General features: G+C 47.7%; 1 protein-coding gene across 7 annotated transcripts in view; it reads left to right on the plus strand.

Annotated features, from left to right (window-relative positions):
- Positions 1 to 24,919, plus strand: part of CACNA1C (calcium voltage-gated channel subunit alpha1 C) — a 561,196-nt gene that overhangs the window by 52,331 nt on the left and 483,946 nt on the right. For 6 of the 7 annotated variants that reach the window (XM_054696571.1, XM_054696570.1, XM_054696574.1 and 3 more), the window contains exon 1: positions 7,883 to 8,051. In XM_054696571.1, the coding sequence (XP_054552546.1) occupies positions 7,890 to 8,051 (162 nt within the window). In that variant the 5' untranslated portion in view covers positions 7,883 to 7,889. Of the gene's footprint in view, positions 1 to 2,884; positions 3,216 to 7,882; positions 8,052 to 24,919 lie in introns of those variants that run through there. The other variant, XM_054696576.1, reaches the window with a different exon arrangement.

Here is a 24,919-nt window from a genome sequence, read left to right on the forward strand (position 1 = left end):
TGTGGCAGCTGCCTGGAACAGCTGGGCTAAGGGAAAGGAAGGAAGGTCAAGGGGTTATATGGTGAGCCCAGAGTCAGAGTCACTGTTGGGAATAGCACCTTGCATTGACTAGAGCAAAGAGGCAATTTTCTAAGTCCAGGAAGTGGGGGTGGGGCTCTAATGCCACAGGGACCAGATGGCCAGAGTGCAGGAGGCAACTGTCAGGGGACAGGAGGGCAGTAGACCAGTGGACTAGAGAAGACCTGGTGTGCTCCTTCTGGTGTCACGCAGGGGTGTTAAATATGAGGTTGCTGGGATGCCCTTCCCTACCCTTTGTGCCCATGGCAGGCATCACTAATCTACCCTGATACACTTTCCTGTTGTACCCTGAGAAATCTCAGAATCTTTTAAGCACAGCATTTTGGACAGTGATGTCAAGCGGTGGCATGAGAGTGGAAACTTAATTGTCTGTCACTGGTGTGGTGATGGGAGGGTGTAGACTTTGGAATCTGGCAGAGATGGCAGTCCAGCCAGTACAAGCTTTGTGGCATTAGCATATCAGGCAGGTCATTTTTGGTTGTAAGGAACAAAAAACTAATTTGAATTAGCTTAAGCTAACTTAAGTACTGGAGAGCTCAGGTTAGGGTTGTTACCAGGCAGGTGTGGATGCAGGAGCCCCAGGGGTTGTTACTGTACATCTCTGAGACAGCCTCTCAGGGTGCAAATACCCTGTCTGGCTAAGCTGAGTCATGTGCTTATCTCTGAGCTGGGCACTGTTGTGGGGGGCAGCAGGTCTAGGGTTGGGGGTTCAGGATAGCAGGTCACGTGGGAGCAGAAGTTATCTTGAAAGTCAAATGCAGCAGGATCAGCTCAAGACAAGAGTTGGGAGCAGTGGCTAGGTGAGGTGCCAAGTGTTCACCTGCATGCTAATGAGTTTGCAGGAGGACAGGGAAGGGATTCCAGGTGGTAGTTTGTTCTGGGGCCAGCAGCTACCCTGGAAGAACTCTGTACACTGAGCTGAAAAGAGGGTCATGAGGAGAAAGGGGTGGCTCAGAAGTGAACCTTGTCTGGCCCCTGCAGCCAGTCTCCTGGGAGACTGATGTGGCGACCAACTTGGCACCTAGAGCATCACCCCAATCTCTGTATGTCCTCTCAATCCTGCTGCACCTGACTGACAAGTCTCAAGGTCACATACCTGTTCTAGGGTGTTTAAGGTTAGTTCCAGGCTGTGCTACTCACTTGGCAACCCCTGTGGGGTTCTGGTGAGACATTCAGCCTACAGAGGTGTGCCCACCAACTATGCTCAGTGCTTAGTGGCACAGTCTTAAAGCCTCATTTGCCTTTAAACCAGAGCAGTGGAGATGCTCCTATTCTGGATTTCACTATTTCCCAGCTTTCTTCAACCTCTGCCACACACAACACCCTTTCCCAGATGTGAAATGATATATATCACATGCTCCCCAAACAAAGTGACTTACAACAGCAAACACCTGCTATTGCTCACAATTTCTGTGAGTTGGGAATTCAGGATGGGTTTGGCTGGGCTATTCTGTCTTGTGGTCTCTCGTGAGTTCGCGTCAGATGGTGACAGGCAGCTGTGGGCTGGCTGGGAATCTCTGCACTGGTCTCTCTGTGTCAGCCAGTTGGGCTTCCTCACAGCATGGCGGCCTTGGGCCTATCAGCTGCCTCACAAGGGGACTGGCTTCCCACACAGCAAGCAGCTGAGAGAGGCAGGTGGCACAGCATTGTCTTTTTTGACCTTGGAAGTCACAAACTGTCAATTCTGCTGTACTTTATTGGTTGAAATAGTCAAAAAGGTCAACCGTATTTTAGGGGGAGGGGCCATAGATCTTCTTTCTCAATGGGAGAATCTCAAAGGGTTTGCTGCCATGACTAAAACCATCACAGCCCCCGCCACCCCCCACCCCCCTACCCCCCACCCCCCTGTCCAGCCAACACTCAGTGCCCAGATGGATTTGATCCAGGCACACCTGGATATGTACTTAGTTTGGTGAGTTTGGTCCAACCTTTTTATTTTATTATTCTTGATTTTATTTTTATGTTTATCTCAGGTCCAGAGGTTTCAGTGGGTTGTACTCTTCAACTCACTGTACATTTGTTGTCATTGTTGCCGTGGCTCATTCGTTCATTCCTCCTTTTAATCCCATATCTTATTCTCATTTTCCCTCTCACCTTCCTTAGACAACCATTCCATTCTATTTGATGAATATCTTTTGTGTTCTTATAAATATGTATTTTTTATTTAAAGATTTATTTATGCATACAAGAACTGGGATTAGGGCCACAGGTGTGTGTGTGTGGGGGGTGAGAGGATTCACCAGAGACAGAGTGGGGAACAGAACAGGCAGAATGACTGAAACACACTGCTGAGGGGAGCAGCGGGCGAGACAGGAGAGGTCTGCTGCACCATGTGGGTCAGTTCCCTGGCTGGGGATCGAACTCAGGCTATAGTGGTGATAGCATGATAGTGCTGAGACTTAACCCCTGTGCTACCAGGGAGGCTCCATAAATATATATTTTAATATCCATATATTGATTGGATATTTATCTTTTTCTGCACCTTCCTTTCCCACTAGCACCATGTTTCTAAGGTCCACATATGTTATCATGTATGCATCTCATGTCTGGTCCACCTGAAATGAAGTGATGAGACCAGAGAGGCTGAGTGACATAGCCAGAGTCACACAGGCGAACGAGGCTGAACTAGCATAGACTTCCTTATTTTTTAGCATGCATAATAATATTTCCATGTGCCACTTGCCAGGACCCTGCAATACTTCAAAATAATAATAAAAAAAAAATGCAATTCTCGGATCCAGGGTGTATCACAAGTTCTCCTGCTTTCTCCCTGCTGACCCTTGTCCCCTGTCCTCTCCTCCTGCAGGTTCCAACTATGGGAGCCCACGCCCAGCTCATGCCAACATGAATGCCAACGCAGCTGCGGGGCTTGCCCCCGAGCACATCCCCACGCCGGGGGCGGCCCTGTCCTGGCAGGCAGCCATCGATGCGGCCCGGCAGGCCAAGCTCATGGGCAGCGCTGGCAACGCAACTGTGTCCACGGTCAGCTCCACGCAGCGCAAGCGGCAGCAGTATGGGAAGCCCAAGAAGCAGGGCAGCACAGCCGCCACACGCCCACCCCGGGCCCTGCTCTGCCTGACTCTGAAGAACCCCATCCGGAGGGCGTGCATCAGCATCGTCGAATGGAAATATCCTTTGTGCTCTCAGCTGGGCAGGGTGCCCTTGGGAGCCCCCAGGGGGTTGCCCCCCAGCCAGGCTGTGCTGATAGAGCTGGGCCTACAGAGTGGTGCTCAGATCGATTGCCTCTGCAACCCTAGGGCACTTAAAACACCAGTTCCAGGCCCCGTCCCAGACTTGATGAATCAGAATCTCTGGGGATGGGGGTTCAGGAATATGCTTGTATAACAAGTTCTGCAGGTGTTGCCTTGCTTTGTTTTTCATATCATAAGCAGCATTTGAGAAAATGAGCTTAAGAGGTTATAAAATATCATCTCACCCAGCTGAGTTTGCCCTGAGACCCACTGGTATATTGGGTTAATAGTGATCATGTGTTATTATGTCACAACTTCTTTCCCTCCCCTGCCATGGCGCTGGCATAGTTCATAGCCTCCCCGTCTCTAGGGTGAAGGAGCCAGGAGATGCACAAGGGTGGTGGTCAGGGGACCGGGCTCTTGGGTCTGGGCCTAGGAGCAGTGTTTCTCAACCTCAGATGCACATTCATGTCTCTGGAAAGTTCTAACACACCACAGTTCCACGCAGGTGCATTTTAAAACTCTCCATGCAATTCTCATGTGCAACCAAAGTGGGGAACACCAGCCTAGAGTTTTAAACACAGATCCACTTTGTATAGAAACCAGTGAGGGGGTTCTCATTTTGAAAGGTCAGACTCCCTGTAGAATTGTAGGGTATAGGGTAAGTGAAAAAGTGTCAGGCTTCTCTGCCCTCCCGCCATTAGGATAGATGATGGATCCTTGCAGTCCTGAATGCATGCCTGATGGCGGCCACCTGGAGTATGGTGTGGGCATGCGTAAGTGGGTACACCTGGGTTGAGAGACTGGGCTCATAAGGGTGGCATTATGGGGACGCCAGCAGAACAAATGGAGAGAAGCAGAATCACGAGAGCAGCAGAGAACAAGGCCACTACAGAATGCCAGAGAGCCCAGGTAGAGTGAAAACTTGCTGGGGGCTGGGAGGCCCCCTGCCTGCCGTGTACCTAGTAAATCCCAATAAAAGCCTGAAAAGCCACCAAGGGCTCTAGGACTTCTCCTTTACCCTGTCTGCTCGATCATGGAGATCCTGCACCGTGCCCATCCTGCCCTTGCATAGGGATTGTGGTGCTGGAGGTGGCAAGGCCCTTCAAGATCAGTAGGCTTGCCCGGGACTCTCCCCAGTTTTGACACTGAGCTCCACGGGCATGACTTTTCAGGGTCATGTAGTCAGAGACGAATCAGGACTCATGCCTGGTGCTGGATGTTGGGCATTTTAAGTAAAGATTTATTCAGGGGGACAACCACTTCTCCCACAGTTTGGGATGGAAGTGTTCGGTTGCATTCAGAGTTTCTATGGGAAGATTTAAGTCTCCAGTGGTGGCTAGAAGGTAAAAGAAGCTGACTTGGGGAGAGAAGAAAGTTTGTGTTCAGCAAAAGATGTTCAAATGTTGGTTCTTTAGATGTTAAGCCCCTCAATTTAAAAGTAACTTGAAGAGAGTGAGCTCAAGCCAGCGGCAGCCCCAGAGCTGCCCAGTCTCCCTGAGTGATCAGCAAGGTTCTGGCCTTCAGGGGGCTTAGGGAGAGCTTGGATTTGGGCAGCCCCACCAGGCTGTTGTCATAGCTGGTGCTCAGCCTTCAGGGTGGGAGAGCCACGGGGCCAGGTGGGTCAGGTCAGGAGCTGAAGAACTTTCCCAAACCATAGCTAGCAGCTGACAGCTGGGTTCAAATCCAGTTCCCCGATTGGGAGTCCAGTTCCCTGACTCCCAAATCCACACTGTTGCCACTCCTTGTGCATCACAGTGGAGGAGTGGGCTGCACCTACCCCGTTGGACACAGTAGACCCTGGATCTGGGCCTGAATACCTGTCCCTTCTTGCTTCTGCCACTTGTGTCCTGAGTGGTCACATGCTTCCCAAACCCCCAGAGCTGCAGTTTCCTCATCCCTAACAGGGAGAAACGGCAGTCACCTCCCCAAGAAGTCACAGGGCCAAGGAATCTTTGAATGTGGAGCACCCTCAGGAAAGCTAGCCGGGGGACGTGTTCAAGAGCACTAGTTAACTTCAAGTCCACTCCGCCCCAACACCGAGCGTGAAATGAAGTACAGAGCCTGAGGAAGGGAGAGAGAAAGGTGTGCACACCCCATCAGCCGAGAGCAACATACCCCGGGCGGGTGGGGAAAGCTGGGGTGAGTGGAAGAGCGGGCTTCGTAATGGAAGTGTGTGCGTGATGCTTCTGTAAAGCGGTCAGACCCGGCAGGCTGGAATCAGGTACAGTGAAAAGACCCTTGATTGGGTCAGCGGCTGTGTTAATGAGGTAATTACTCACTTGGCAGGGGACTGTGGCAGCCACCCCTCTCCCCGGAGGACATGTGTGCTCCTCTCTGCAGGACAGGAAGCTGCCTGGCCTCGGGGGGTGCCATCCCCAGGTAGCTTTGGAGGGGAGAGCCAGTTACTTCTTGAAAGAGCAGAGCCCGACACTTCCATTAAGAGGAGAAGGCAGTTTAAAAAATGATCCCGTCATCACAGGGGGTCTCAGAATGCTTCAGGGTTTACCCAGGACCTCAGCTTTGCAGTGGATGGATTTTCTGTTGTTGTTTTTTTTTTTTACACATTATTTTCACATTATTTTACACATTTTTCTCAGCAGAAACTGGTACTTTTAGCATCACTTGATGGAAAAACAGCTTGAGTGAGGGAGGAGGAGTTAGAAGGATGCCACAAGTAATACCCTAAGCTTGGCCGTCAACCACATAGGTGGAGCTGGCATTTGAGGTCTAGCTCAGGGGACTGATGTGCCCTGCTCTGGAGGGGAGCTCCGGTGACCAGATGAAGGGACTGAAACTGACCAATCTCTGGGCTGAGTGTCACTTTCCTATTCTGGTGGGGAAGGGCAAAGCAGGAAAAGCTGATGTGGTAGGAGATCTCCAAAGACTCACTTGGCTAAACCGGCTAGGAGGTCACTTCAGAGACCATGCCTTACAGAAGGAGATTCTGGAGCTGCACTTCCGACTGTGAATCTCATCCTGCCACAAGCTGTATCACCTTGGGCAAGTCAGCGTTTCATCTGTCTGTACCTTCCACTCAGGGTGTTTGGGCAAAGTAGTAAGAACAGCACCTGCCACAGTGAGCGCAATAAATGTCCTTCTTGTGACTGTCAGTGTCACCATCACCAACATTGCCAGTGCCTTGGCCAACTCCAGGGGTAGCTTGGTGTATTTGAGAGGATAGTCACTAGGTCTGGTCCTGGTCTTGGCTCTGCTATTTGCCAACTTGGCACCTGGACAGGTGGTTTTACTTTCTACATCTGTCGAGTTGGGAGGTTGGACAGACTCACGATGGGCTACCTCTTGATACCAAAGCACACGCAGGGAAACTTCATGGCACCCAGGGAATCAGCAACCAGGCCTGGCTGGGAAGGCAGGACTGGACAGTCACTAAGGCTACTTTCAGATGCAGAACTCGCAGGTACAGGCCCAGGGTTGCCCTGTTAACACAGGCCAAGACCTCCTGTGGGGAGTGAGAGCTGGGTTCGGCAGCCAGGGAATCTGGGTTCTAGTCCTGGCTGGTCAGTCCCTGCTGTGGGGTTTTGGGAGAGTTTCTCAAGCTCGCTAGGCCTTAGAGACTTGGAGTACATGATGTCCAAGGTCTCTTCCTGCTTCAAGATTCATTCACCTTGTGACTACAGCTTTTCGCTAGAGATGAAGTAGGTTCCTTCTTCCAGGAATGTCCATCCTTCCTGGTCCTCCTCCTGTTACGCAACACGGATTAGGTTGGAAACTGAGCCATGGTGGGGGAGATGGGGCTGAAAGAGCATAAACTGGACATTTCCGCTCAAGTTTTCCCTTCTGGCCTCAATTGTGGGTGCAGGATGCACGATTTTATCACATGAGCTCATTGTTCTCTCGGCAATGTGTCCCGCCCTGATATTTTGATAAAGAAATTGGGCACAGGGCACTGAGCATGCTGCTGCTGGTGAGTGAGCCTTGGCCTGTCCCTCCAGATCCTGCACCCCTGATGGAAGTTTCAAGAAGACCTTACCCTCCAAAGGCTGGCCTCCCCACACAAAAAAGTTCTAGGTATTCTCCATGGAGCTGTGCTTTAAAAGAAAGTGGTCAAATGCACAGAACCCACTTGCTATGCTCTTGGGGACCCCTGGCTGACCTTCAAATACTCTCAACACTATCAAAAAATGATAGAGAAGAAAACAAAATGTCATAAACTTCAAATAAAAAATTAAAATTCAATTTCCAAGTTTCAGTATAAAATCTTCAAGTCAAGTCTCTGCCTTCAACCCTATGCTCTTCATCTCGATGTTGTGTGAGTCCCCGGGTGTGTAAGCCACAAGAACAGGGGTGTGCTGGGGTCAGCAGTGCTCCCTGGAGCAGGCTCTGCTCCTTAAAAGCAACCCTGAGGAGCACCCATGAGGGAAAATGAAGTCCAGTGCAACCTAAATAAATAGAAAGGGAAAAAGTTTTTAGAAATCTGTGTTTACTCTGGCACGCGACTGGCCTCCACTGCTTTTGACATATTAGGAAAAATTTTGGCGGGGACCCACTAGAAGCACTTAAAAAGGCATATGTTTCTTTTCAGAATACAAGGGACTTGGAATGTATTGTTTAAACAAAATTGTTATGAATCTGATTCATTAGAAAAAATATATATGTATGTTTGTTTCACTTGTGCCTTCTGCAGCATTCATTTCCTTAACTCCCTTCCTCAGACCATTTGAAATAATTATTTTACTGACTATTTTTGCCAATTGTGTGGCCTTAGCGATCTATATTCCCTTTCCGGAAGATGACTCCAATGCCACCAACTCCAACCTGGTAAGTCCACCATCCCGTCTGCTTTTCTTACTTGCTGGAGGACTGAACCTGGATCTCACAGGTTCCAGTTGGAACGTGGGAGAGAAGCAAGCTGGGTGTTTGATGTGGAAAGCACAGCTGGGCTCAGATCTTGAGTGCTGTTTTGCTCCTTATGCAAATCAGCCCTGTCTTATCAGAACCTGATTGCAGAAAGAATATTCCAGTTAGGCGGCGGCGTGTGAGCGTGTGTGTGTTTTGAGCCATGAACCCTGTCTGTGCTACCAATTGCACTTCCTTCACCGCCAGCGCAAGTGTCTGCAGGAACGTGCTTTTATTCTTGGATTACCGGTCGTATTTATTTTAAGTGTCTTTGGTGCATTATTGGTAGGGTGTGCTCAGGTGATTGGGAGCTTCACTTCATGACAAATAATTTCTAGGAAGCTTGTAGGAATGTTTGGCTTTGTGGCCAAGATGTATTATTTAGTTAGAAAACTTATTTTCTTGGGAAAGGCGGCCTTCCATTTGGATGGTTGGGAGGCCAGTGTTGGCAATTTGGGGTTAGAACTTGTCCATGGAAAAAGTGGAGAGTGTGTTTACTTTTGGCTGAGTGTGAAGTCATGACAAAGGCCTTTGCTCTGTCTGGGCATGGGAGGGAAAGAGCTCTGGAATGCAGCTGGCAAAATTGGGGCATTCGGTTGCCTCTACTACAGGGTGGAGGAAAACCCTGCCCCTCTCCCCCTCCCCTGCACTGCTTTTCATGTGATTCCCACAAAGCGCGTTTTTCCCCTGCTGTCAGCACCTTCCTCTAATTAGCATCATTGGACTGTCCGAAGAGATTGCATCTTTGAAAGAGGCAGGAGGGTTATAGGACTTTTCTTTCCATTGTTGCTGGCCGATGATATCATGGGTGTGGTTCTTTTGGCTTTTCACCTTTGACATTTTTTTTGGCCCCTTCAACAAATAAATCTGGTGCACGATTTAAACTCTCCCAGTTTTTGTGATCACACCCAGCTCTGTATTGGGTAAGGTGTTCCCTGCAAGCAGGGCTGCAGTGGCTCAGGGCTGGGCTCCGGACTGCATGGGGGCAGGTTCCAGAGCTGGTCAGTGAGTGCTGAGGGCTGACATGGCTGGAGTCTGCACGCAGAGCACTCGCTGCAGTCCATGCGGCCTTCGGAGGCATGACCTGGTCTCTTAACAGGAGAGAAATCTTTACTGTGTCAAAATAAATACAAGCAAAGTATCTCCCAAAGGGTCCCTGGAAAAGCAGCTCTCCTTCCATGGTTATTTGTCTCTGTGGATCCACGTCTCCCCCATCTTGGGTCCTCCCCCTACTCGCCTGCAGGTTAAGACTGAATCCATGTCTTGTTCTGAAGCCAGCGAAATGTTGGGTCTATTCTGCGCCAAAGCCATGGCGAAAGTGGGTACAAAAGGTTGCTTTTGTCTTGGGCCCCAGAGATCCTGCATAAAGGTGCTTCACCCTGGAGTTCCCAGGTGGGTTAGCAAGTCCACTTGGGGAGCTTTACAGGAGGGAGGCCTAGGCCAGTAGGTGGGTTAACTCTGTGCCTCTGAGAGGCAGAGGCATTAGTGGGAGAACAGGGGCCTCCTGGACTTACACTGCATCAAGAATGGAGATTTTGGGTAGGGAGAATGCTGGAGGTAACCTGGCTTTTTTTTTTAAATCACACCAGTGATAGAAGAGTTCTGACGTCATGGTGGTGGAGGTTGCACAACTGTGTAACTTTACTAAAAATCATCGAGTCTTGTACTTACAATGGGTGAATTGAGCGGTATGTAAATTCTACCTCAAAAAAGCTGCTTGTTAAAAAAAAAACCACCAGCCTGCAAGAGCAAGCTTCACAAGGCCTCCTCGCGTCAAGTTCTGTTGCCTGTTGGTTTGTGATTCTTCAAAATGAAGGGTTTGCTTAGACATGCGGAGTGGCTGCCAGTGAGCTTTGTCAGTGACCTCATACTAGGAGTTTGGGGGGTACAGAAGAGAGAGTGGGGAGTTTGAAAAGGGACTTCTAGTTGCTAAAACAAGTCCAACTTCTTTTGTGTATTGGGCAGTGACTTACTGAATTAAGCAAGTGTGCTGAGGTTTTGACATCCTACACACACATACACACACACAACCCCTTATCTGCTAGCTCTATTCCTTTACATCCTGTGATGGAGATATAGAAATACAAATAATTTTATATAATAAATATATACAATTTTAATTTACTTTTATTGAGGTTTAATTGACTTATCGAACAAATAATATTCTATTAGTTTCATGGATGCAACTTAATGCTTCAATGTTTGTATAGATTGATTTTAGAATTGGAATTTAATTTTTTAAGTTTCATTATTTTTGAGAGAGATTCTGCATTTACCACCTCTCTGCAGTCTTTGTATTTCACCTCATCTCGGGAATGTGACAGATAAGAATCTCAGTTGGCAAACTCAGGAGGGAAAGAAATGTAACTTTTTTTGCTTTCCTATTACTGAATGTAATGTTTGATTTGAGCCTCCATTTGGTGAGCTATCAGGAACCTCTTTCATTTCCTTCCCTGGAGATAAAACCAAGTCCTGGGCACTTTTCTAGGGCCACTGAATTACAGAGCCAAACAGGTCATAGTGCTCCTGGCATGGCGGATCCACACTGTTGAAATGTTCTCGTCCCTTCTGGAAGGGGCGTTGTCTTTGACCCTTACAGACTGGGGGCTCCCTTGTTCCTCAGCACTTGTTCAGTGCTACTTTCCTCTTGGCCACTTCTGGATCCCTGGGATGGGGACATGGTACAGATTTCAGGGCCCCTCCTTAAGGACCAAACTCAGTTTTGCCGTCTCTCTGACACGCCCATGTGCAATGTCTTAGGTTCTTTGTTTGGGACAAGATTGTGCAATAGGCAACCCTGTGTCTTCTAGACTGCCATTGATGCCCTGACCTGTGCCTTTAACCTGGAAGTGGTCTCACTCCTGTTCTCTGCATTCCACTCCACTGGGCCATAACTTCCCTGGGACAGTGAAAACCCTTGACTCTGAGGGGAGCACGTGGAAACCAAGGAGTATTAGAAAATCCCTAAATCAAACAAGCAGCTGATAGATCAGGATTAAGTTGTGCCACAGAAATAATTAACATGACAGCTATGATCTCTGCTGGAATATGCACATGTGCAAAGGCCCTGCGTGCCTTTCCTGACCAGAGGATGGAGTGCTGGTTTCGGGTGAAAGATGAGAGCCATGTCAGAGAGGAATTTCATGGCCCTTGCCAACACTTGCACATAATTCTAGGTGATGAAGAGGCTGAAGATTTTCAGAGCCAAAGAGGCATATTTTATTTTATTTTTTTTAATTTTTATATTCCCCACACAATTGCAACCCCAATCTCTCCTTTCCCCACCCCCCCCCACCCCCGCCATAGTGTGTCTCTGGTTCATAGTTGTGTGTTGATTTTGATTTTTTCTTTCTTATAGTTATTCTTTTTCCTGGTCCCTTATTTAGGTTTTCTAGATTCCTGCTATGAGTGAGACCATCCGGTATTTTTCTTTTTTTTCTGGCTTATTTCGCTGAGCATGATCCCTTCCAGCGCCATCCATGTTGCTGCAAATTGCATGTGTTTATCTTTTTTGAATGCTGAGTAATATTCCATGGTGTATATGTATCACATCTTCTTGATCCAGTCATCTGTTTTTGGGCATTTGGGTTGTTTCCAAAGCGTAGCTACTGTAAACAGTGCTGCTATAAACATAGGGGTGCAAGTGCTCTTTGGAATTGATGTTTCTGTGTCCTTTGGGTAAATACCTAGGAGTGGAATTGCTGGATCATATGGAAGCTCTACGAAGAGGCATATTTTAGAAAGCGTGTTCTTGCTGCATGAAGATGGAGGCCTTGTTGTGTATGAAGAGAAAAGAGAAGTGTAGAAGTCCAGATGACAGTGACAGTAGGCATAGAGTGAGGGTAGTGGATTCAGTAGGTAAACATGCCTGGACTTGTGGCCATTTAGATACTGTGACCCAAGGAGAGAGCTGATCCGGGATGCAGATGTGAGTAACCAAGTGCCATTAGTCAGGGAAAGGAAAGCACTTCAGGAGAAAGGTGATGTGTAAGGGGAAGAGAATGAGGGTACACTCTGGGATTCATTAAGAGAGGAGCCTGTGGAATGTGGGGTTGGAGATGTCATCTGCAGGAGGTGCATTAGGTTTGGGGCTGGAGCTCAGGAGACATTTCATGCTGGAGAGAGAACTTGGGGAAGAAGGCGGACAGATGGAAGACGCAGCAGGAGCAAGACTCAAGACACCTGCGGTGGGGCAGCGTGGGAGGCACTGCCCGCCAGTCTGGGGCCCTGGAGAGCTCTGTGCATGGGCACAGAGGGCAGTGTGGGGAGGGAAATCAGACACGAGGACAGTGGGGAGGGAAATCAGAGTGGAGTCTTAGAAGCTAAGGAGCAGAGATTTAAAAATATAAAAGAGGGACTTGGTTGTTTAATAGTTTGTCTTGTAATTCAAGGCCACTAACGAGAGGACTGGCCTGACTCTGAAGAGCTGACCTCAGGGCTCACATAGGAGAGGATGTTGGCCTGAGCTTTTGCCTCATTTGGTCCCTGAGAGAGAAGGTCCATAGCAGCTCCTGACTGAGCCTTGATGACTGAAACATCCCCTTTCTTGCCAGAATGTGTCCCCAAATCATTAGATAACCCTAAAATGAAGCTTGAGAATCGCCCCACTGCTTCCATAGCTTCTTTTTAAAATAAAGAAATGCGCTGTCTGAGACCTGCTCTGAGAATCAGCGAGGGAGAGGTGACGACAGAACAGAGGGAGCAGTTCCTGGACCTCATTGGGTAAGGATCGCCTGCAAGCTGGCCAAAGTGCAGACCCCTGAGCTCTGCTCCCCAGCCTCCCATTCTGTGGGGCTGGAGTGGACCCCAGAATCTGTGTCTTTAGCAGATTCTCTGGGTGCTCTGAGGCAGGACTTCATGGACTGCTCTTGGAGAACAGTGACCTAGAATGTTCTGTGTGGCTACGTGGATCCACTGTCAGCTCTCTCCAGTCTGCCACTGTCTACCCACAAGCTCTCTTTAGGATCCAAACAGAAAGATGAGACATGTCAACTGCCAAGAGGTTTCCCACTCTATTGGGTTTAAGAAGAATCTATTTAGCAAAGCTCACACCGGCACAGAGTTAGACAAGTCTTTCTGCACACACTTGCAAAATTCACATCTGTCCTTGCTCCTGCTCATGGCTTCTCCTGCAAATTTGTCAGCTTCCATTCATTCTCTCTTAGCCCTTTCTCTTCTCCTACCTGCTTAACATAATCCTCATTTATTTTTCTAGCACTTTGCTTTCTTCTCTTTCCAAGAGATGAAAAGTATTCCAGTATAGAATTTCTTTGTAGATCCTCCTGTCATTATTTAAATAAAGGTCTCTTTGTTTTATGCTCCATCTAATGTATACTTTTGCACCCCAAATCCATCATCTTTGTTATCTTTTCCACATGCTAGTGTGGCATAATGAAACCTGAACTGGTCTGTGACAGAGCACTGCTTTCTTTTTAATTCACAGTCTTGTTATTGGCAATGCCACCTACTACGCAGTACATCATTTATAACATAGCAGCTGCAAGCCCATTCTCCCAAGAGCTGTTACCCAGTAAGTAAATTGTACGATGTCTCTTAAGCAACCTCTGCAAGCAGAGTGAACGCATTGTGTGTGAGAAACTCTCAGTACTCTGCAAACCCCGAAGTCCACAAAGACTTGGCTTGAGCTGGAATATTAAGAGAATATATGTGGCATTTGACCTTGTGCAAAGAAAGTGCTGTGTACTTTCTGAGCGAGAGTCAGGCATTGAGTGGAGGTGGAGAGAAGGGAAAAGACCTTTTCTTCCCCTTGCATGGCTGGGGGAGGGGAGAGCTCAGAAGCAGTGGGCTTGAGTTATGTGGGGAAGAAGCTTGGGAATGGCAGATTTTCTCATTTATTGCAGTGAAATTGGGGCAGTAATGAGTGACATCATAGTATGGTTAAGAGGATTAAGTGAGTTAACTTACAACAATGCTTAGGGCAATGCGTGGCACAGGCAAGATTGCATTGTCCTTTAGAACTCAAACCCTAAGGTTGAAAGTGACTCCTTCTGTCTGGTCCTTGTGAGTAAGTCAGACTCAATGGCATCCAGATTAGCTTCCGCATCAGAAGGGTGAAAGAGGAGGCCAAAAAGTTCTGTTTGTGGCAGTTCTACTCTGACAGTTCAACTCTGGGGGTGTGGCTCTGTGTGCCTGGGCTAAATAGGGAGGGTCAGAGAGACATTCATGGTGAAGGCGAGACCCCTGTGTGGCCTGTAGGGACCCCCCTCCACCCCACAGGGTTTGTGCCTGGAAAATCCCTGTGTCTTTTCCCATTCATTGCTCAGGGAGCTGGGGTGTGCCTCAAGTGCTGTGCATTTGAGATCCCCCCATTCCCAGGCAGTTCTGAGCTGAAGACACCCCCATGGGGTGCTACATTTAGACCACTGCAAGTTCTGAGGTGAGTCTGAGGCCTCTCCAGCATGTTCTGAGAGGGGCGTGAGGTCCCAAGTCAGAGCTTGTATTTGAAAAGTGAAAAAAAAGTGCCCATTTAGATATCCCTAATCTTCCTGCAGTAAGCTGTGATTTCTTTTATCATCGGTTTGCCTAAGAGCAAATAAGTCTTTATGGGCCTTTCATGCATCAACAATAATGATCATAATAAAATGAGATTTATTATTAATCTCTTGTATGTGTCATGCTGATGCACAAGATACACCTACTTTGCAGAAATACTAGGTTTATAAAACTATTAGACAATCGCCTATAACAAACCACATAGCTCCTGCTCTCTGTGCTGTGAGGTGAGAGGCCTGTGGGCCTGGGAAGGAGGGTGGTGACACTGTGTCCTTAGAGAAGAAATTCAGCCTGACACAGTGCATCAGGAAAGTGCTTCAGCTGAGCGTGATCTCCCTTCTGAGGTTTCAATTCAACTGTTCTAAGTGGAATCTGGCCATGGGTGTGTCTTCAAAATTGCTCTGGAGTCAGGGTTGCAAGCTCTGACCTGGGAAGAGATCTGAACTGTGTGGCCTTATGTCAATCACTTAATCTTCCTATTTGTATCTTCTCTGGCAAGTGGGAGTAATAAAACCTTTTTTCACAATAATTGGCTTTATTGAATGACCACCAGCTGCCAATGCTTTGCATATACTATTTCTAATCTCTGCAACAATAAATGGTTTTATCTATTCATTTGTCTGCCCAAGGGTAGAGAATCTTTCAGTCTTGTTCTCTTGTTCTCTGTTCTGTGCCCAGCATCTAAGCAGTAACTGGCACAAGCCAGGCTCTTGATATATTTTTGTTGAGTGGATGCAGGTGAGCGAGCGATCACATTGTAATTTGAACTCAGGACACTATGAAATTACTTCTTGGGCCCTTTGCTCTAGCCTCTGGAATATGTAGGGTTGCTGTGAGTATAGACGACATAGAGTGAAAGTGTTTCAAAGTCAAACAAGTATTTGAAGAAAAACTGGGTTCAGTTGCAAAATAATTTTGGTAAATGCTGAGGTCACCAAAGTTGAACACGTTACTTTATAGTATAAGACTCTGAGTCTTTAATGCCATAACAGTAAGTGCTATTTATGTTTATGCTTTGTGTGTACTGATGCATTTAAGGCATCATGATAACCCTGTGAGATGGATACTGTTATTATCCCATTTTACAGATGAAGACCCTGAAGCTCAGAGAATTGAAATAATTTGCCCTGTGAAGCATAGCCCTGTTGCAGACACTGTGGTGTAGACACAGGTGATTATCTCCAAGTTCTTCATCATCATGTATAGACACTTCCCTCTGTGGGAAGGTGCCCCAGGCCGCCCTAGATCAGGCAGGGCTTGAATAACCTTTTCAGTCCTTCCTGCCACAGATAGCATGAAGAATGACATTCCTCAAATGGTAAATTACTCTATGGTAAATGCGCTACAGAAATGCAGTGGTTTAAAGCTATTCACAGAGGAGAAAACTCTTGCTCAAAGGCCTGATGCCATTAGGAGAAAAGATGGAGCCACCGGCAGGAGGACCATGGTGCCAGGCCAGGGCAGCAGAAGAGGCAGCAAAGACTACCAGGTTTGCGACGTCAGGAACTTGACTTTTCATTTGGGTATGCAAGCCCCAGAGAGAGCTGAGCTTAATCCAATCTTCATAGACCCTCAGTGTCTGGCCACTGTTTGACGCCATGTTCCTCACTAAATATTCCAGTCAGAAGGCATTGTCTGTCCTGCATTTGACAGCAGACAGTGTGAGAGAAGACGATGCTTTGAAGTCTAAGTATGGGGACAACTCTTGCTACATTTTCATCCGTCTGTATTCATTTTGGGGAGAAATGTTCCAAAATATTCACACTTTATGTCCCAAACTCCTTTTAATTTTAGTGTATTTGAAGAAATTCTTTCTAGAATATAAATGGATCTTTAAAAGGAAAATTCTGAACATAGTTCATTCTTTTTCTGGGACTGCTCAATCATTAAAAATTTCAATTATTGAACCTGCTGTGATACTGGGAGCACTGAGGAACTTGCAGACAATCCCGCAACACTGATCTGAGAAGGGCGCTGAGTGTGATTTTCATACGCCACCCCCACTGGGGGTGTCTGTCTGCTCCAGACCAACCCTTTTAATTTGCTGTTCCTTCTCTCCTCTGGGCCTGGAAACTAGATAACCAAATCCATTATAGTTAACGTGCAAAGTAAGAAGGCATAGATTCTGACTGAAGAGGCTCACTTATAAAGGGCATTATTAGCTTTAATTCACAGATCTGATGATCTGATGACATTGACTTTCCAGAAGCTGTTTTCTCCCTTTACTCCTTTTGATCTTGCTAGTTTCTGTATGATTGAAGTTGTTAGAGCAGCAGTGCCTTCCAACTAATAATGCCAGCATCAGTTCTGCCCATACTGCGTCGCCCGCTGGCACTGATTCAAGTCCATCACAGCATTAATTCATTTAGTACTCTCAATACCCATGAGCCCCCTGTTATAGTATAGACATCCCATTTTAAAGATGAGGAAATTGGGGTGCAGAGAAATGCACCACTTTTCCCCGGCTGTGCAGCTATGAAGCAGGCTATGGCTCTGGGATTCTAGCCCAGATGTGTGACTCCTAAGCCCTTAGCTGCTACCGTGTATCCTCCCTATGGTGTGTCAGGGAAGGTATTTGGTTATTTTGCTTAGAAATGGTCCTTTAATTATTGGCGCCTCATCTGGTGTGTATGTAACACATACAATGACCTCTTTACTAAAGGACACCAGGAAAGGAGCGGCCGTGACTGTGGGGGATGAGCTCGCTGTGTGTCTTTGACAGTCCTAGAACATGAGCATGGGTGCCTAGTGGGGGCCATTTGAAAGTGTGGGAGGTGGTAAGAGGAGGCCCCTCTCCCTCCACTGTTCCTTAGTGGGAGACTTGGCTTGCAGGCCCTTGTTTTCCCTAGGACCCTGTGATTCATATCAGCCCAGATCCTCAACCCAACAAGTCCCAGGCCTCCTCCTAAGTAGGAATAGATGAGGGCCTCTATTTGGAGAGTGGGGAGCCCCACAGTCAGCCTGGCTCCCAGAGACAAACTTAGAGCCCAGTGGGCCATCCTGGAGGCTGAGTTTTTGGAAGGGACCATGGCAGCTCCCTGGCCCATGTTAGAATGTGGAGGGGTCTGCCAGGGTCCCAGTCAGTACAGTCTAGCAGCAGGCCCAGGAGAGTTGGGTGTGGGGGATCTCTAGGGCTCCCGGCCCAAGTGAGAGCCATAAGCCACACCCCCTCCACGGTGGAAAGCTGCGTGGGATGCTGGGGCACTGGCACCACACAAGGGGTGCAGGCATTCCAGAGCCATGGTCTACACCACAGGATAGTGAGGTGGGTCCTGAGCTGAGAATCAGAGTCTTGAGTTCTCGCTCTAGTCTAGCCGCTGACTAGGATGTATTTAAAGGCCGGAGAACACAGAGTGCTGATTTGTGCATTATCATGATGGCTATTATCGTTGTTATTAAAACTAGACAGACATATTCTGCCTCTGATATATTTACTCCCCATTTTTTTTTTCCTGGCATATTCCTCTGTGAACCTTTTCCCTCAGCCTCCTCTCAAGATAACTTGGAGATGCAAAAGAACTAAAAGCCAAATTCCAAATTTAGTTTCTGACCTTTCCAAGATGGATGGAGAGTGGTGTGGCTGTAACCTGCTCGCTGCCGAGAGCTCTGTTGGGCGGGCCTGGGAAAGTGGGTGTGGGGGTGGCTATGCACCCTTGACTGGAACCCACCTGTCCCCTTACAGACAGCCCTGGCCCAGAAGCTCATCCTGTACACTCGGTGCTTTCTCCTTGGGCCTGGTTGGATGCTGGCACAGCTGAGAGCAGCGTAGAGTAGCTCCTTCAGTGCTGCCCTGTGCTCACAGAGCCTTCTGCAAATGCATGGACGACATGACAGGACTGGTGCTTCTCTCTCTGCTTTAGGGACTCAGGCAGAAACATGGCCGTGTCTCTAGGTCTTTGAGTCCTTAGGGATGGGGTCAGACCCTGAGAAGAAGGAGGGCTTGGCATGTCTAGGTGGGCATGCTGATCCTGAGTGCCAGGTACTCATGGCCAGTACAGGCCTTCATAGGCCCAGGAGCACAAGCCTCAGAGCAGCCAGTACTGCAGGGATTCTGGCTATGATGGGTGGGTGGGCAGCAGGGGTGGATATTATGCTTAAGGCCTGGGCTGTGTTCACAGATCAAAGTGCACTTGTGTTGGGGTAACAGTCACGGGACAGCATGCACAGAAGGGCTTTAGGGAGAAGGTGTGGAAGGCCTAGACATGGCTCCGAGTCCTCTCTGCCAGGTGAATGCAGTGAATGGGTGTGCGTGGTGAGCTCCCCACCAACAGGCTGAAGTAACTCCCACTTTCCTGGGGCCAGGGTGGAGGTGAGCAGCAGCTGGGCTCCCACTGACCCCTGCTGAAGTGCATGTAATAGGCTGAGTCTGTAATAGGCTGAGTCTCCCATGAGCCCTTAAGGCAGGCATGTCTGACCTGAGGCCACCCACCCACGTGCAGATCTTTAAGGAAGGATAGTTTTGGGGGAGAAGGGCCTGGAGGAGGTATAAAATGTAGAAGTGTCGATAGATGCAGAGCAGAAAGGCGCAGGGGCATCTTGGTCTGCAGGATGCCACGGGCCACCTTGTACCCTGTTGCAGTGGAGTTTCTGAGATTACCCCCCGCTCCATGACCCCACCCTTACACACACACAACCCCCCCCCCTTGACTTTGGGCCTGTCTTGTGGACATGATAAGCTCACACGCTCATGATTAGATGTAATGTAAGGCAGGAAGGGGAGAGGGCTGGCTCTTGAGAAGTGACTGGGTGCTGCCTGGTGAAAGATTCAAGTACAAGGGGAGTCGCTGGTGAGACGTTCTCTGTTGCTGGTGTCTGAGATGGAGGGGCCCAGAGCAAGAGTCCAAGCGTGACCTCGGGAGCTGAGAGCAACCCCTGCCAAAAACCTGAATGAACTTGAAAGAGGACTCCAGATGAGACAGAGAGGGGGCTGTCACCCCAACTTCACCCTTGAGATGCCTGAGCAGAGAACACAGCCCCTCTCTGCCTGGGCTTCTCCCCAAAGCCTGTGAGCTACAACTGGGTTTATTTCAAGCTATTAAGTGTGTGGTAGTTTGTTGCACAGCAGTAGAAAACCAAGACACCCCCTCTAACTCCCTCTTAAACCTCAGTGCCTGCACCCTGGAATTGTTGCCCTTCAGTGGTCTCGGCCCCCTTTCTTGGGAGCTTTTGTTCATGTCCTTGCCTTCTAGATCGCCATTCCTCCACTGTGTCTGTCTAAAAACCTCTGATTCTTGGTGTGTTGGCCTAGATACCGCTCTCCAGAAGTCTCCCTCCACCCCAGAAAGCAACTGTGTGTTACTGTTCCTCTTGCTAGAGGTCACTTCCTGTAGGAAAGGGCCCTAGTGGGCCCTATGGGGGAAGCCTGCAGGTAGGGTGAGTAGGTGAGGAGGGACTGAGTGAGTCAGAGCAGGGGCTGATCATGCAGGCACTGCGAGGAGTTTGGGTTTTGTTTAAGTGAGGCGATGTAGGCCCCGTTCGCTTCTAAGGATCTTCAAGGGAAGATCTGAAAGGAAGTGTCTGGAAGAGAGTGAAGAGGTGAACAGAGAAAGGCGAGGGCTACTGCATTCACTTTAACACTGTCAGAGTGACGTGTGTGTTATCGGGGGCCGGGATAAACGTCACTGAGAGAAGAACGTCCTCGAAGGTGCGAGTCACAGAAACATGGAAGGAACCCCCAGAGTGTTTCAGGGACATGGAGGCCAGGCTAACTCTGGAGGTGGTTTTCCTGACTCTCCTGTACTTGGTGATCCAGCCTTAGTTAACTGGCAACTTCTCTACACCCAATGCACAAGGGGCACCGTCTGGCCATCCCCTAATGGCCATATACAAACTCCCCCAGCCTGTGGACAGCGGAGAGGTCAGGCCACTCAGCAGGCTGCCTCCCAGGGTGTCTCGCCTTCTTAGACTTCTGCTCTCAGAGGAACAGGAGAGTGGAGACAGTGCTCTAGAGGTCTCGAATTCTGGATGTGGAATGCACTTGGTCCCCATCCATCTGGAAGGAGCGTGAGGGAGGCCTGCATTCCCAGTTCAGCCTTCGCCTTTTAAGGCAGCCCGGGGCTAGAGGTCAGCTGAACGTAAGCTGCAATAACCCAGTGCATGTGAGGGTAACGTGAACCAAAGCCTGTCTTCGTCTTCGGAGGGGTAATGCTAGAGGGGTATTCCCTCCTTTCCATTATTCCCTTATTTGGGGAGCACTGCCGAGGTGGCACAAGGCTCAGGCATGGAGGAGACTGTTGAGCTGGGTAGTCCCTGGTCTGGTCCTGGCACAGCCACTACCTGATGACACCAACATTTATGAGCCCTCCAGTGCTGCAGCTCTGTGCCTCCCTGCATCTTCTCAGTTAATCCTCTAGTAACTGCAGGAGATCAAGGAGTCATTATCTCTTGTGACAGGGAAGCAAATAGACAGTGGAGTGGACATCTTGCTCAGGAGACCCCACCTGACCCACAAGAACCCAGAGTCCACTCTCCTCTACAGCTTTGGCAAGTGCTTCAACTGACTGGGTCTCATTTCCTCCTCTGTAAGGTATGAGGGATGAGACCATCTCTAAATCTTTCCCGACACCAGCATTATGTGAATTCCTTCCTTGAGCCCCAGCAGAATACAAGCCAGCGCTAGCACCAAAGTCCTCATGACAAAGGGAGGAGAGAAAGCCTAATCTGTGCATCAAGTCCTTTTTTTAGGAATTGATCAAAAAGAGGGAAAATCAAAACATACTTGGCATCCCCCTCACTCCAGCTCAAATTGTTTATTTGGGAGAGACTTGAAAGGGCTTTGTTGAAAAGACTGCTTATGTGGGATTTCCTGGATGTTTTTGGGTTTTGATTGGGGGTCTATTTATGCCAAGCTGACCCTTGTCCTCAGCCTGCTCTGATTTTCCTCCCACCCTCTCCCAGCACCCAGTGGGACATGCTATCCATGTGCCATAAGCTGTGTCTTTAGTTTACTGTAACATTGCCCAAAAGACATTTGGCAATAAATCTTGAGTCACTGGCATTTGCAGTGTTTGAAAGACAACAGCCACAGTAGACTAGTTACTTGATCTGCTCAAAGACGAACTGACCCCTACATTTTTGCAGCATTCAGCATTGTGTGGAAACATCCTTGAACAAGCATTGAGAAAGCAGAACTAAGGTATATGGGAAAAAACTGATATTGTAAAGGGATTCTAATGGGATTTTGATATGAATCCCATTAGATATGAGCAGTAGAAGCTTGGAGATGAAGTGAATAGTGTATACTGGGGCGTGGGGGTGAGAGGAAGAAAGATTATCCTGGGAGAAGCTGGGCTTGAGTAAAGCCTGTAAGGCTCTGGAGTAGGCTAGATGGTAGTTATGAAGGGATTCCAGGTTTAAAAAGTAGGAGATGAAATTCTATGCAAAAGGTACAATTTTGACATATAGGCATGGGATTTTCCAAATTCATTCTAAGACCATTCTCGGGATGCTCTGCATTCATTCATCAGCACATATTTATTCAGCCTATACTATGTGTGAGATGCAGCAATGCAGGACATCAAATTGTCTGAGGGAGACAGGTAACTAGCATCTAAGTAAACAACTAATTATTAAATTATAGTTGACCAGAGTATTCGTGTTTGTTGGGGTGTGACTCTACTAGTTTGCAATTGAAATTTTAGTTATGTTCCTGAAAAAACAAAACCTGAACTAGTGACGATCACTTTTTTGTTAGGAAAGGAAGGACCATATCATAAAGATAATGTTTCTGTTAAATTGTGATCTAAAAATGTCTTGAGGGAAGATTGTAGTATTTTTCATCAGCTGACGTGGTCCCTGGGTCAGAGAACTTGAGACTTGCTAAATCAAAAGGATTGAAGTGTGAGAAGGAACAATAAATCTCCTTGGGACAATACATTGTGATTGGTTGAAGAAAGGTCACAGCTAGTAAGGTACAAGAAGAAGATTCTAGAAGGAAAGAAAGCACGCCCAAGGAGCAAAGGACTGAGCAGAGTTTTCAACACACAGAGGAGACTGTTCTACAGGAAATTCAATTAGTAAACAAAAAGAGTTTCTGCATTTAAGGAGTGTTTGAACTGCCGGGAGACACGGTGCTGTCCTCTGTAATTTCTTACCTATTGGGATGATTTGAAATTCTGCATTGCCAAAGTCATTTTTTTTCCCTCCCTGTAGCCAAGCATTTCTAGTAAAGCTTGTTTATTTTTGTAAAAAAAAAAAATGTTATAGTCATTTTATCCTTTTGGAATCAGGAGGGCTTTCTGCCTGAGTAACATTTCTTTTCTTTTTTGCCAATGGAGGATTCTTGGGGTTGGCCTTTCAGAGCTAAATAATAAAACTCCTTGTTTACCCTGGTGGGCCTTTGCTTATGTTAGAGCTGTTTTATCTCAAACATTTGTAATTCTATAAATTGAAAGCAGCTTTTCTTTAACTTGTGGATTCCTTAGATGTGAAGTTGACTCTTGGTTACGTTCACAGCGACAATGCGCTTCTTATTATGGGCTTATTCATTTGTTTGCTTGTTCATTTCTTTTTCAGCCCAGGCTCACTCAGTTACCATTTATTGAGTGCCTTCTCTACACCAGGCCTTGGGCAAGGGACATTCAGTTACAGAACACACCATGGGGAAAACACTGGATTAATCTCTAATACTGTGAATGTCAAGCATTGCCAAGTGTGGGGTTTGGTGGAAGGCATGGATTTTCCTGGCGTTTGTCTTTCTTGTCTGAATTCTCCTGAGAGTCAGTCCCCACCGAGCCTTTCAAGAGTCTGGAGAGGCCCTGCAGCCTGGATGTGAGTGCTGACTAGAACCTGAAAGAGGAACCTGGAACCCTGCTCTTGGGCAAGCGCTTAACCTTTCCGAGCCTCAGTTTCCACCTGTCACTTAGCGCTAATTATACCTACTTAACTCAGGCTTTTTGTGAAGAGCATTATCTCATTAGAGATAATGCTTCTAAAAGCTCTTTGAAAATTGTGTAGCATTATTCAAAGGGAAAGTATTGTTATTTTTATTATCGAGTGCCTACTAATTCCACACCAGGGGTGGTGACAAAATGAGAGGTGCGATTATTGCCGCTCTGCGAGGAGTGTGCTGGGTACGTGGGCAGGACAAGGTCAGAGCTCCGTGCTCACCTTCCAGGAATTTAGGATCAAATTCAAGTGACAAGAACCAACTAGAGAATCTGGTCATAGTGGTTGAGAGAAGGGAGACGGGGCCAGACGATCTCCTTGGGCATTTTTTTTCTCTGAAAATCTAGTGGCATTCAGCAAAGACATTGCCTGGGAAGTGGCACTTGAGCTGGGCTGTCATCAGCCTCAGGATCAGAATCTCCTTCTTACTAGCATATTAATAAAGTTAATATTTATGGAGTAACAAGATGTGGCAGGGGACAGACAGTTTGGCTGGAGAGACAGGCTACTTGTGGAAACACATAACTGGTACCTAATTCCTTGCGTGGGGCCTGATGAGGAAAGGATGAAAAAGAGAGGGTAACCCCAGGGTTGGGGTCTTTGGGAAAGGAGACTGGGACCCCAATCTGAAGAAAGGCAGAATTTAGACAAAAGGAGAAACATCTGGAAGGGCCTGCCGTGTTTCTGCTGATTGATTGCTTCGAAGTATCCGTGTCCCGTGTAGCTGAGTTTGCTTTTTCTCTTATCTCATTTTGTTCCTGTGCCCGCTAGGGAGAGATCAAAGAGCCCTTTTCCTTCCTTTTTGAAAGAAGGTGGTTTGTAGTGATTTGCCTACGACTTTTCAGGCCCTGAACCATTCAAGGAAAATAGTTAAGGGTTAATCCAGCCTAGTAGGGCGAGCTGTAGGGGCAGGAAGAAAGAGGGAGAAGAGCAGTCTTATTCCACCCAGAGGTGACCTATGAGAGAGGACAGGTAAGTCTGAGAACACTTCAAGTCCTCAAATCATCTGCAGATTCATTTCACTGAGTCCTATCTCTGTCCTGGCACTACGTTTATCTCCGTGTATCTATATAATTCAGGACTTTGAGAACCAGGATGGCTTCTAGGGAAATTAAAACAAGCATGTCAAGACAGGGTGGCAATCCCCCAGAAGTTGAGATTTTATTTATTTATTTATTTATTTATTTTTTATTATAAATTTTATTTTTATATTCCCCAAACAATTGCGACCCCCTTATTTTGACCCCAATCCCTCCTCTCCCCGCCCCCCACCTCCCATAGAGTGTCTCTGGTTCATAGTTGTTTGTTGATTTTGATATTTTCTTTCTTATAGTTACTCTTTTTCCTGGTCCCTTATTTAAGTTTTCTAGATTCCTGCTATGAGTGAGACC

This window comes from Talpa occidentalis, unplaced genomic scaffold (assembly GCF_014898055.3).
Source record: "Talpa occidentalis isolate TD23 unplaced genomic scaffold, MPIMG_talOcc4v2.1 talOcc4.16, whole genome shotgun sequence".
Classification (NCBI taxonomy): Eukaryota; Metazoa; Chordata; class Mammalia; order Eulipotyphla; family Talpidae; genus Talpa; species Talpa occidentalis.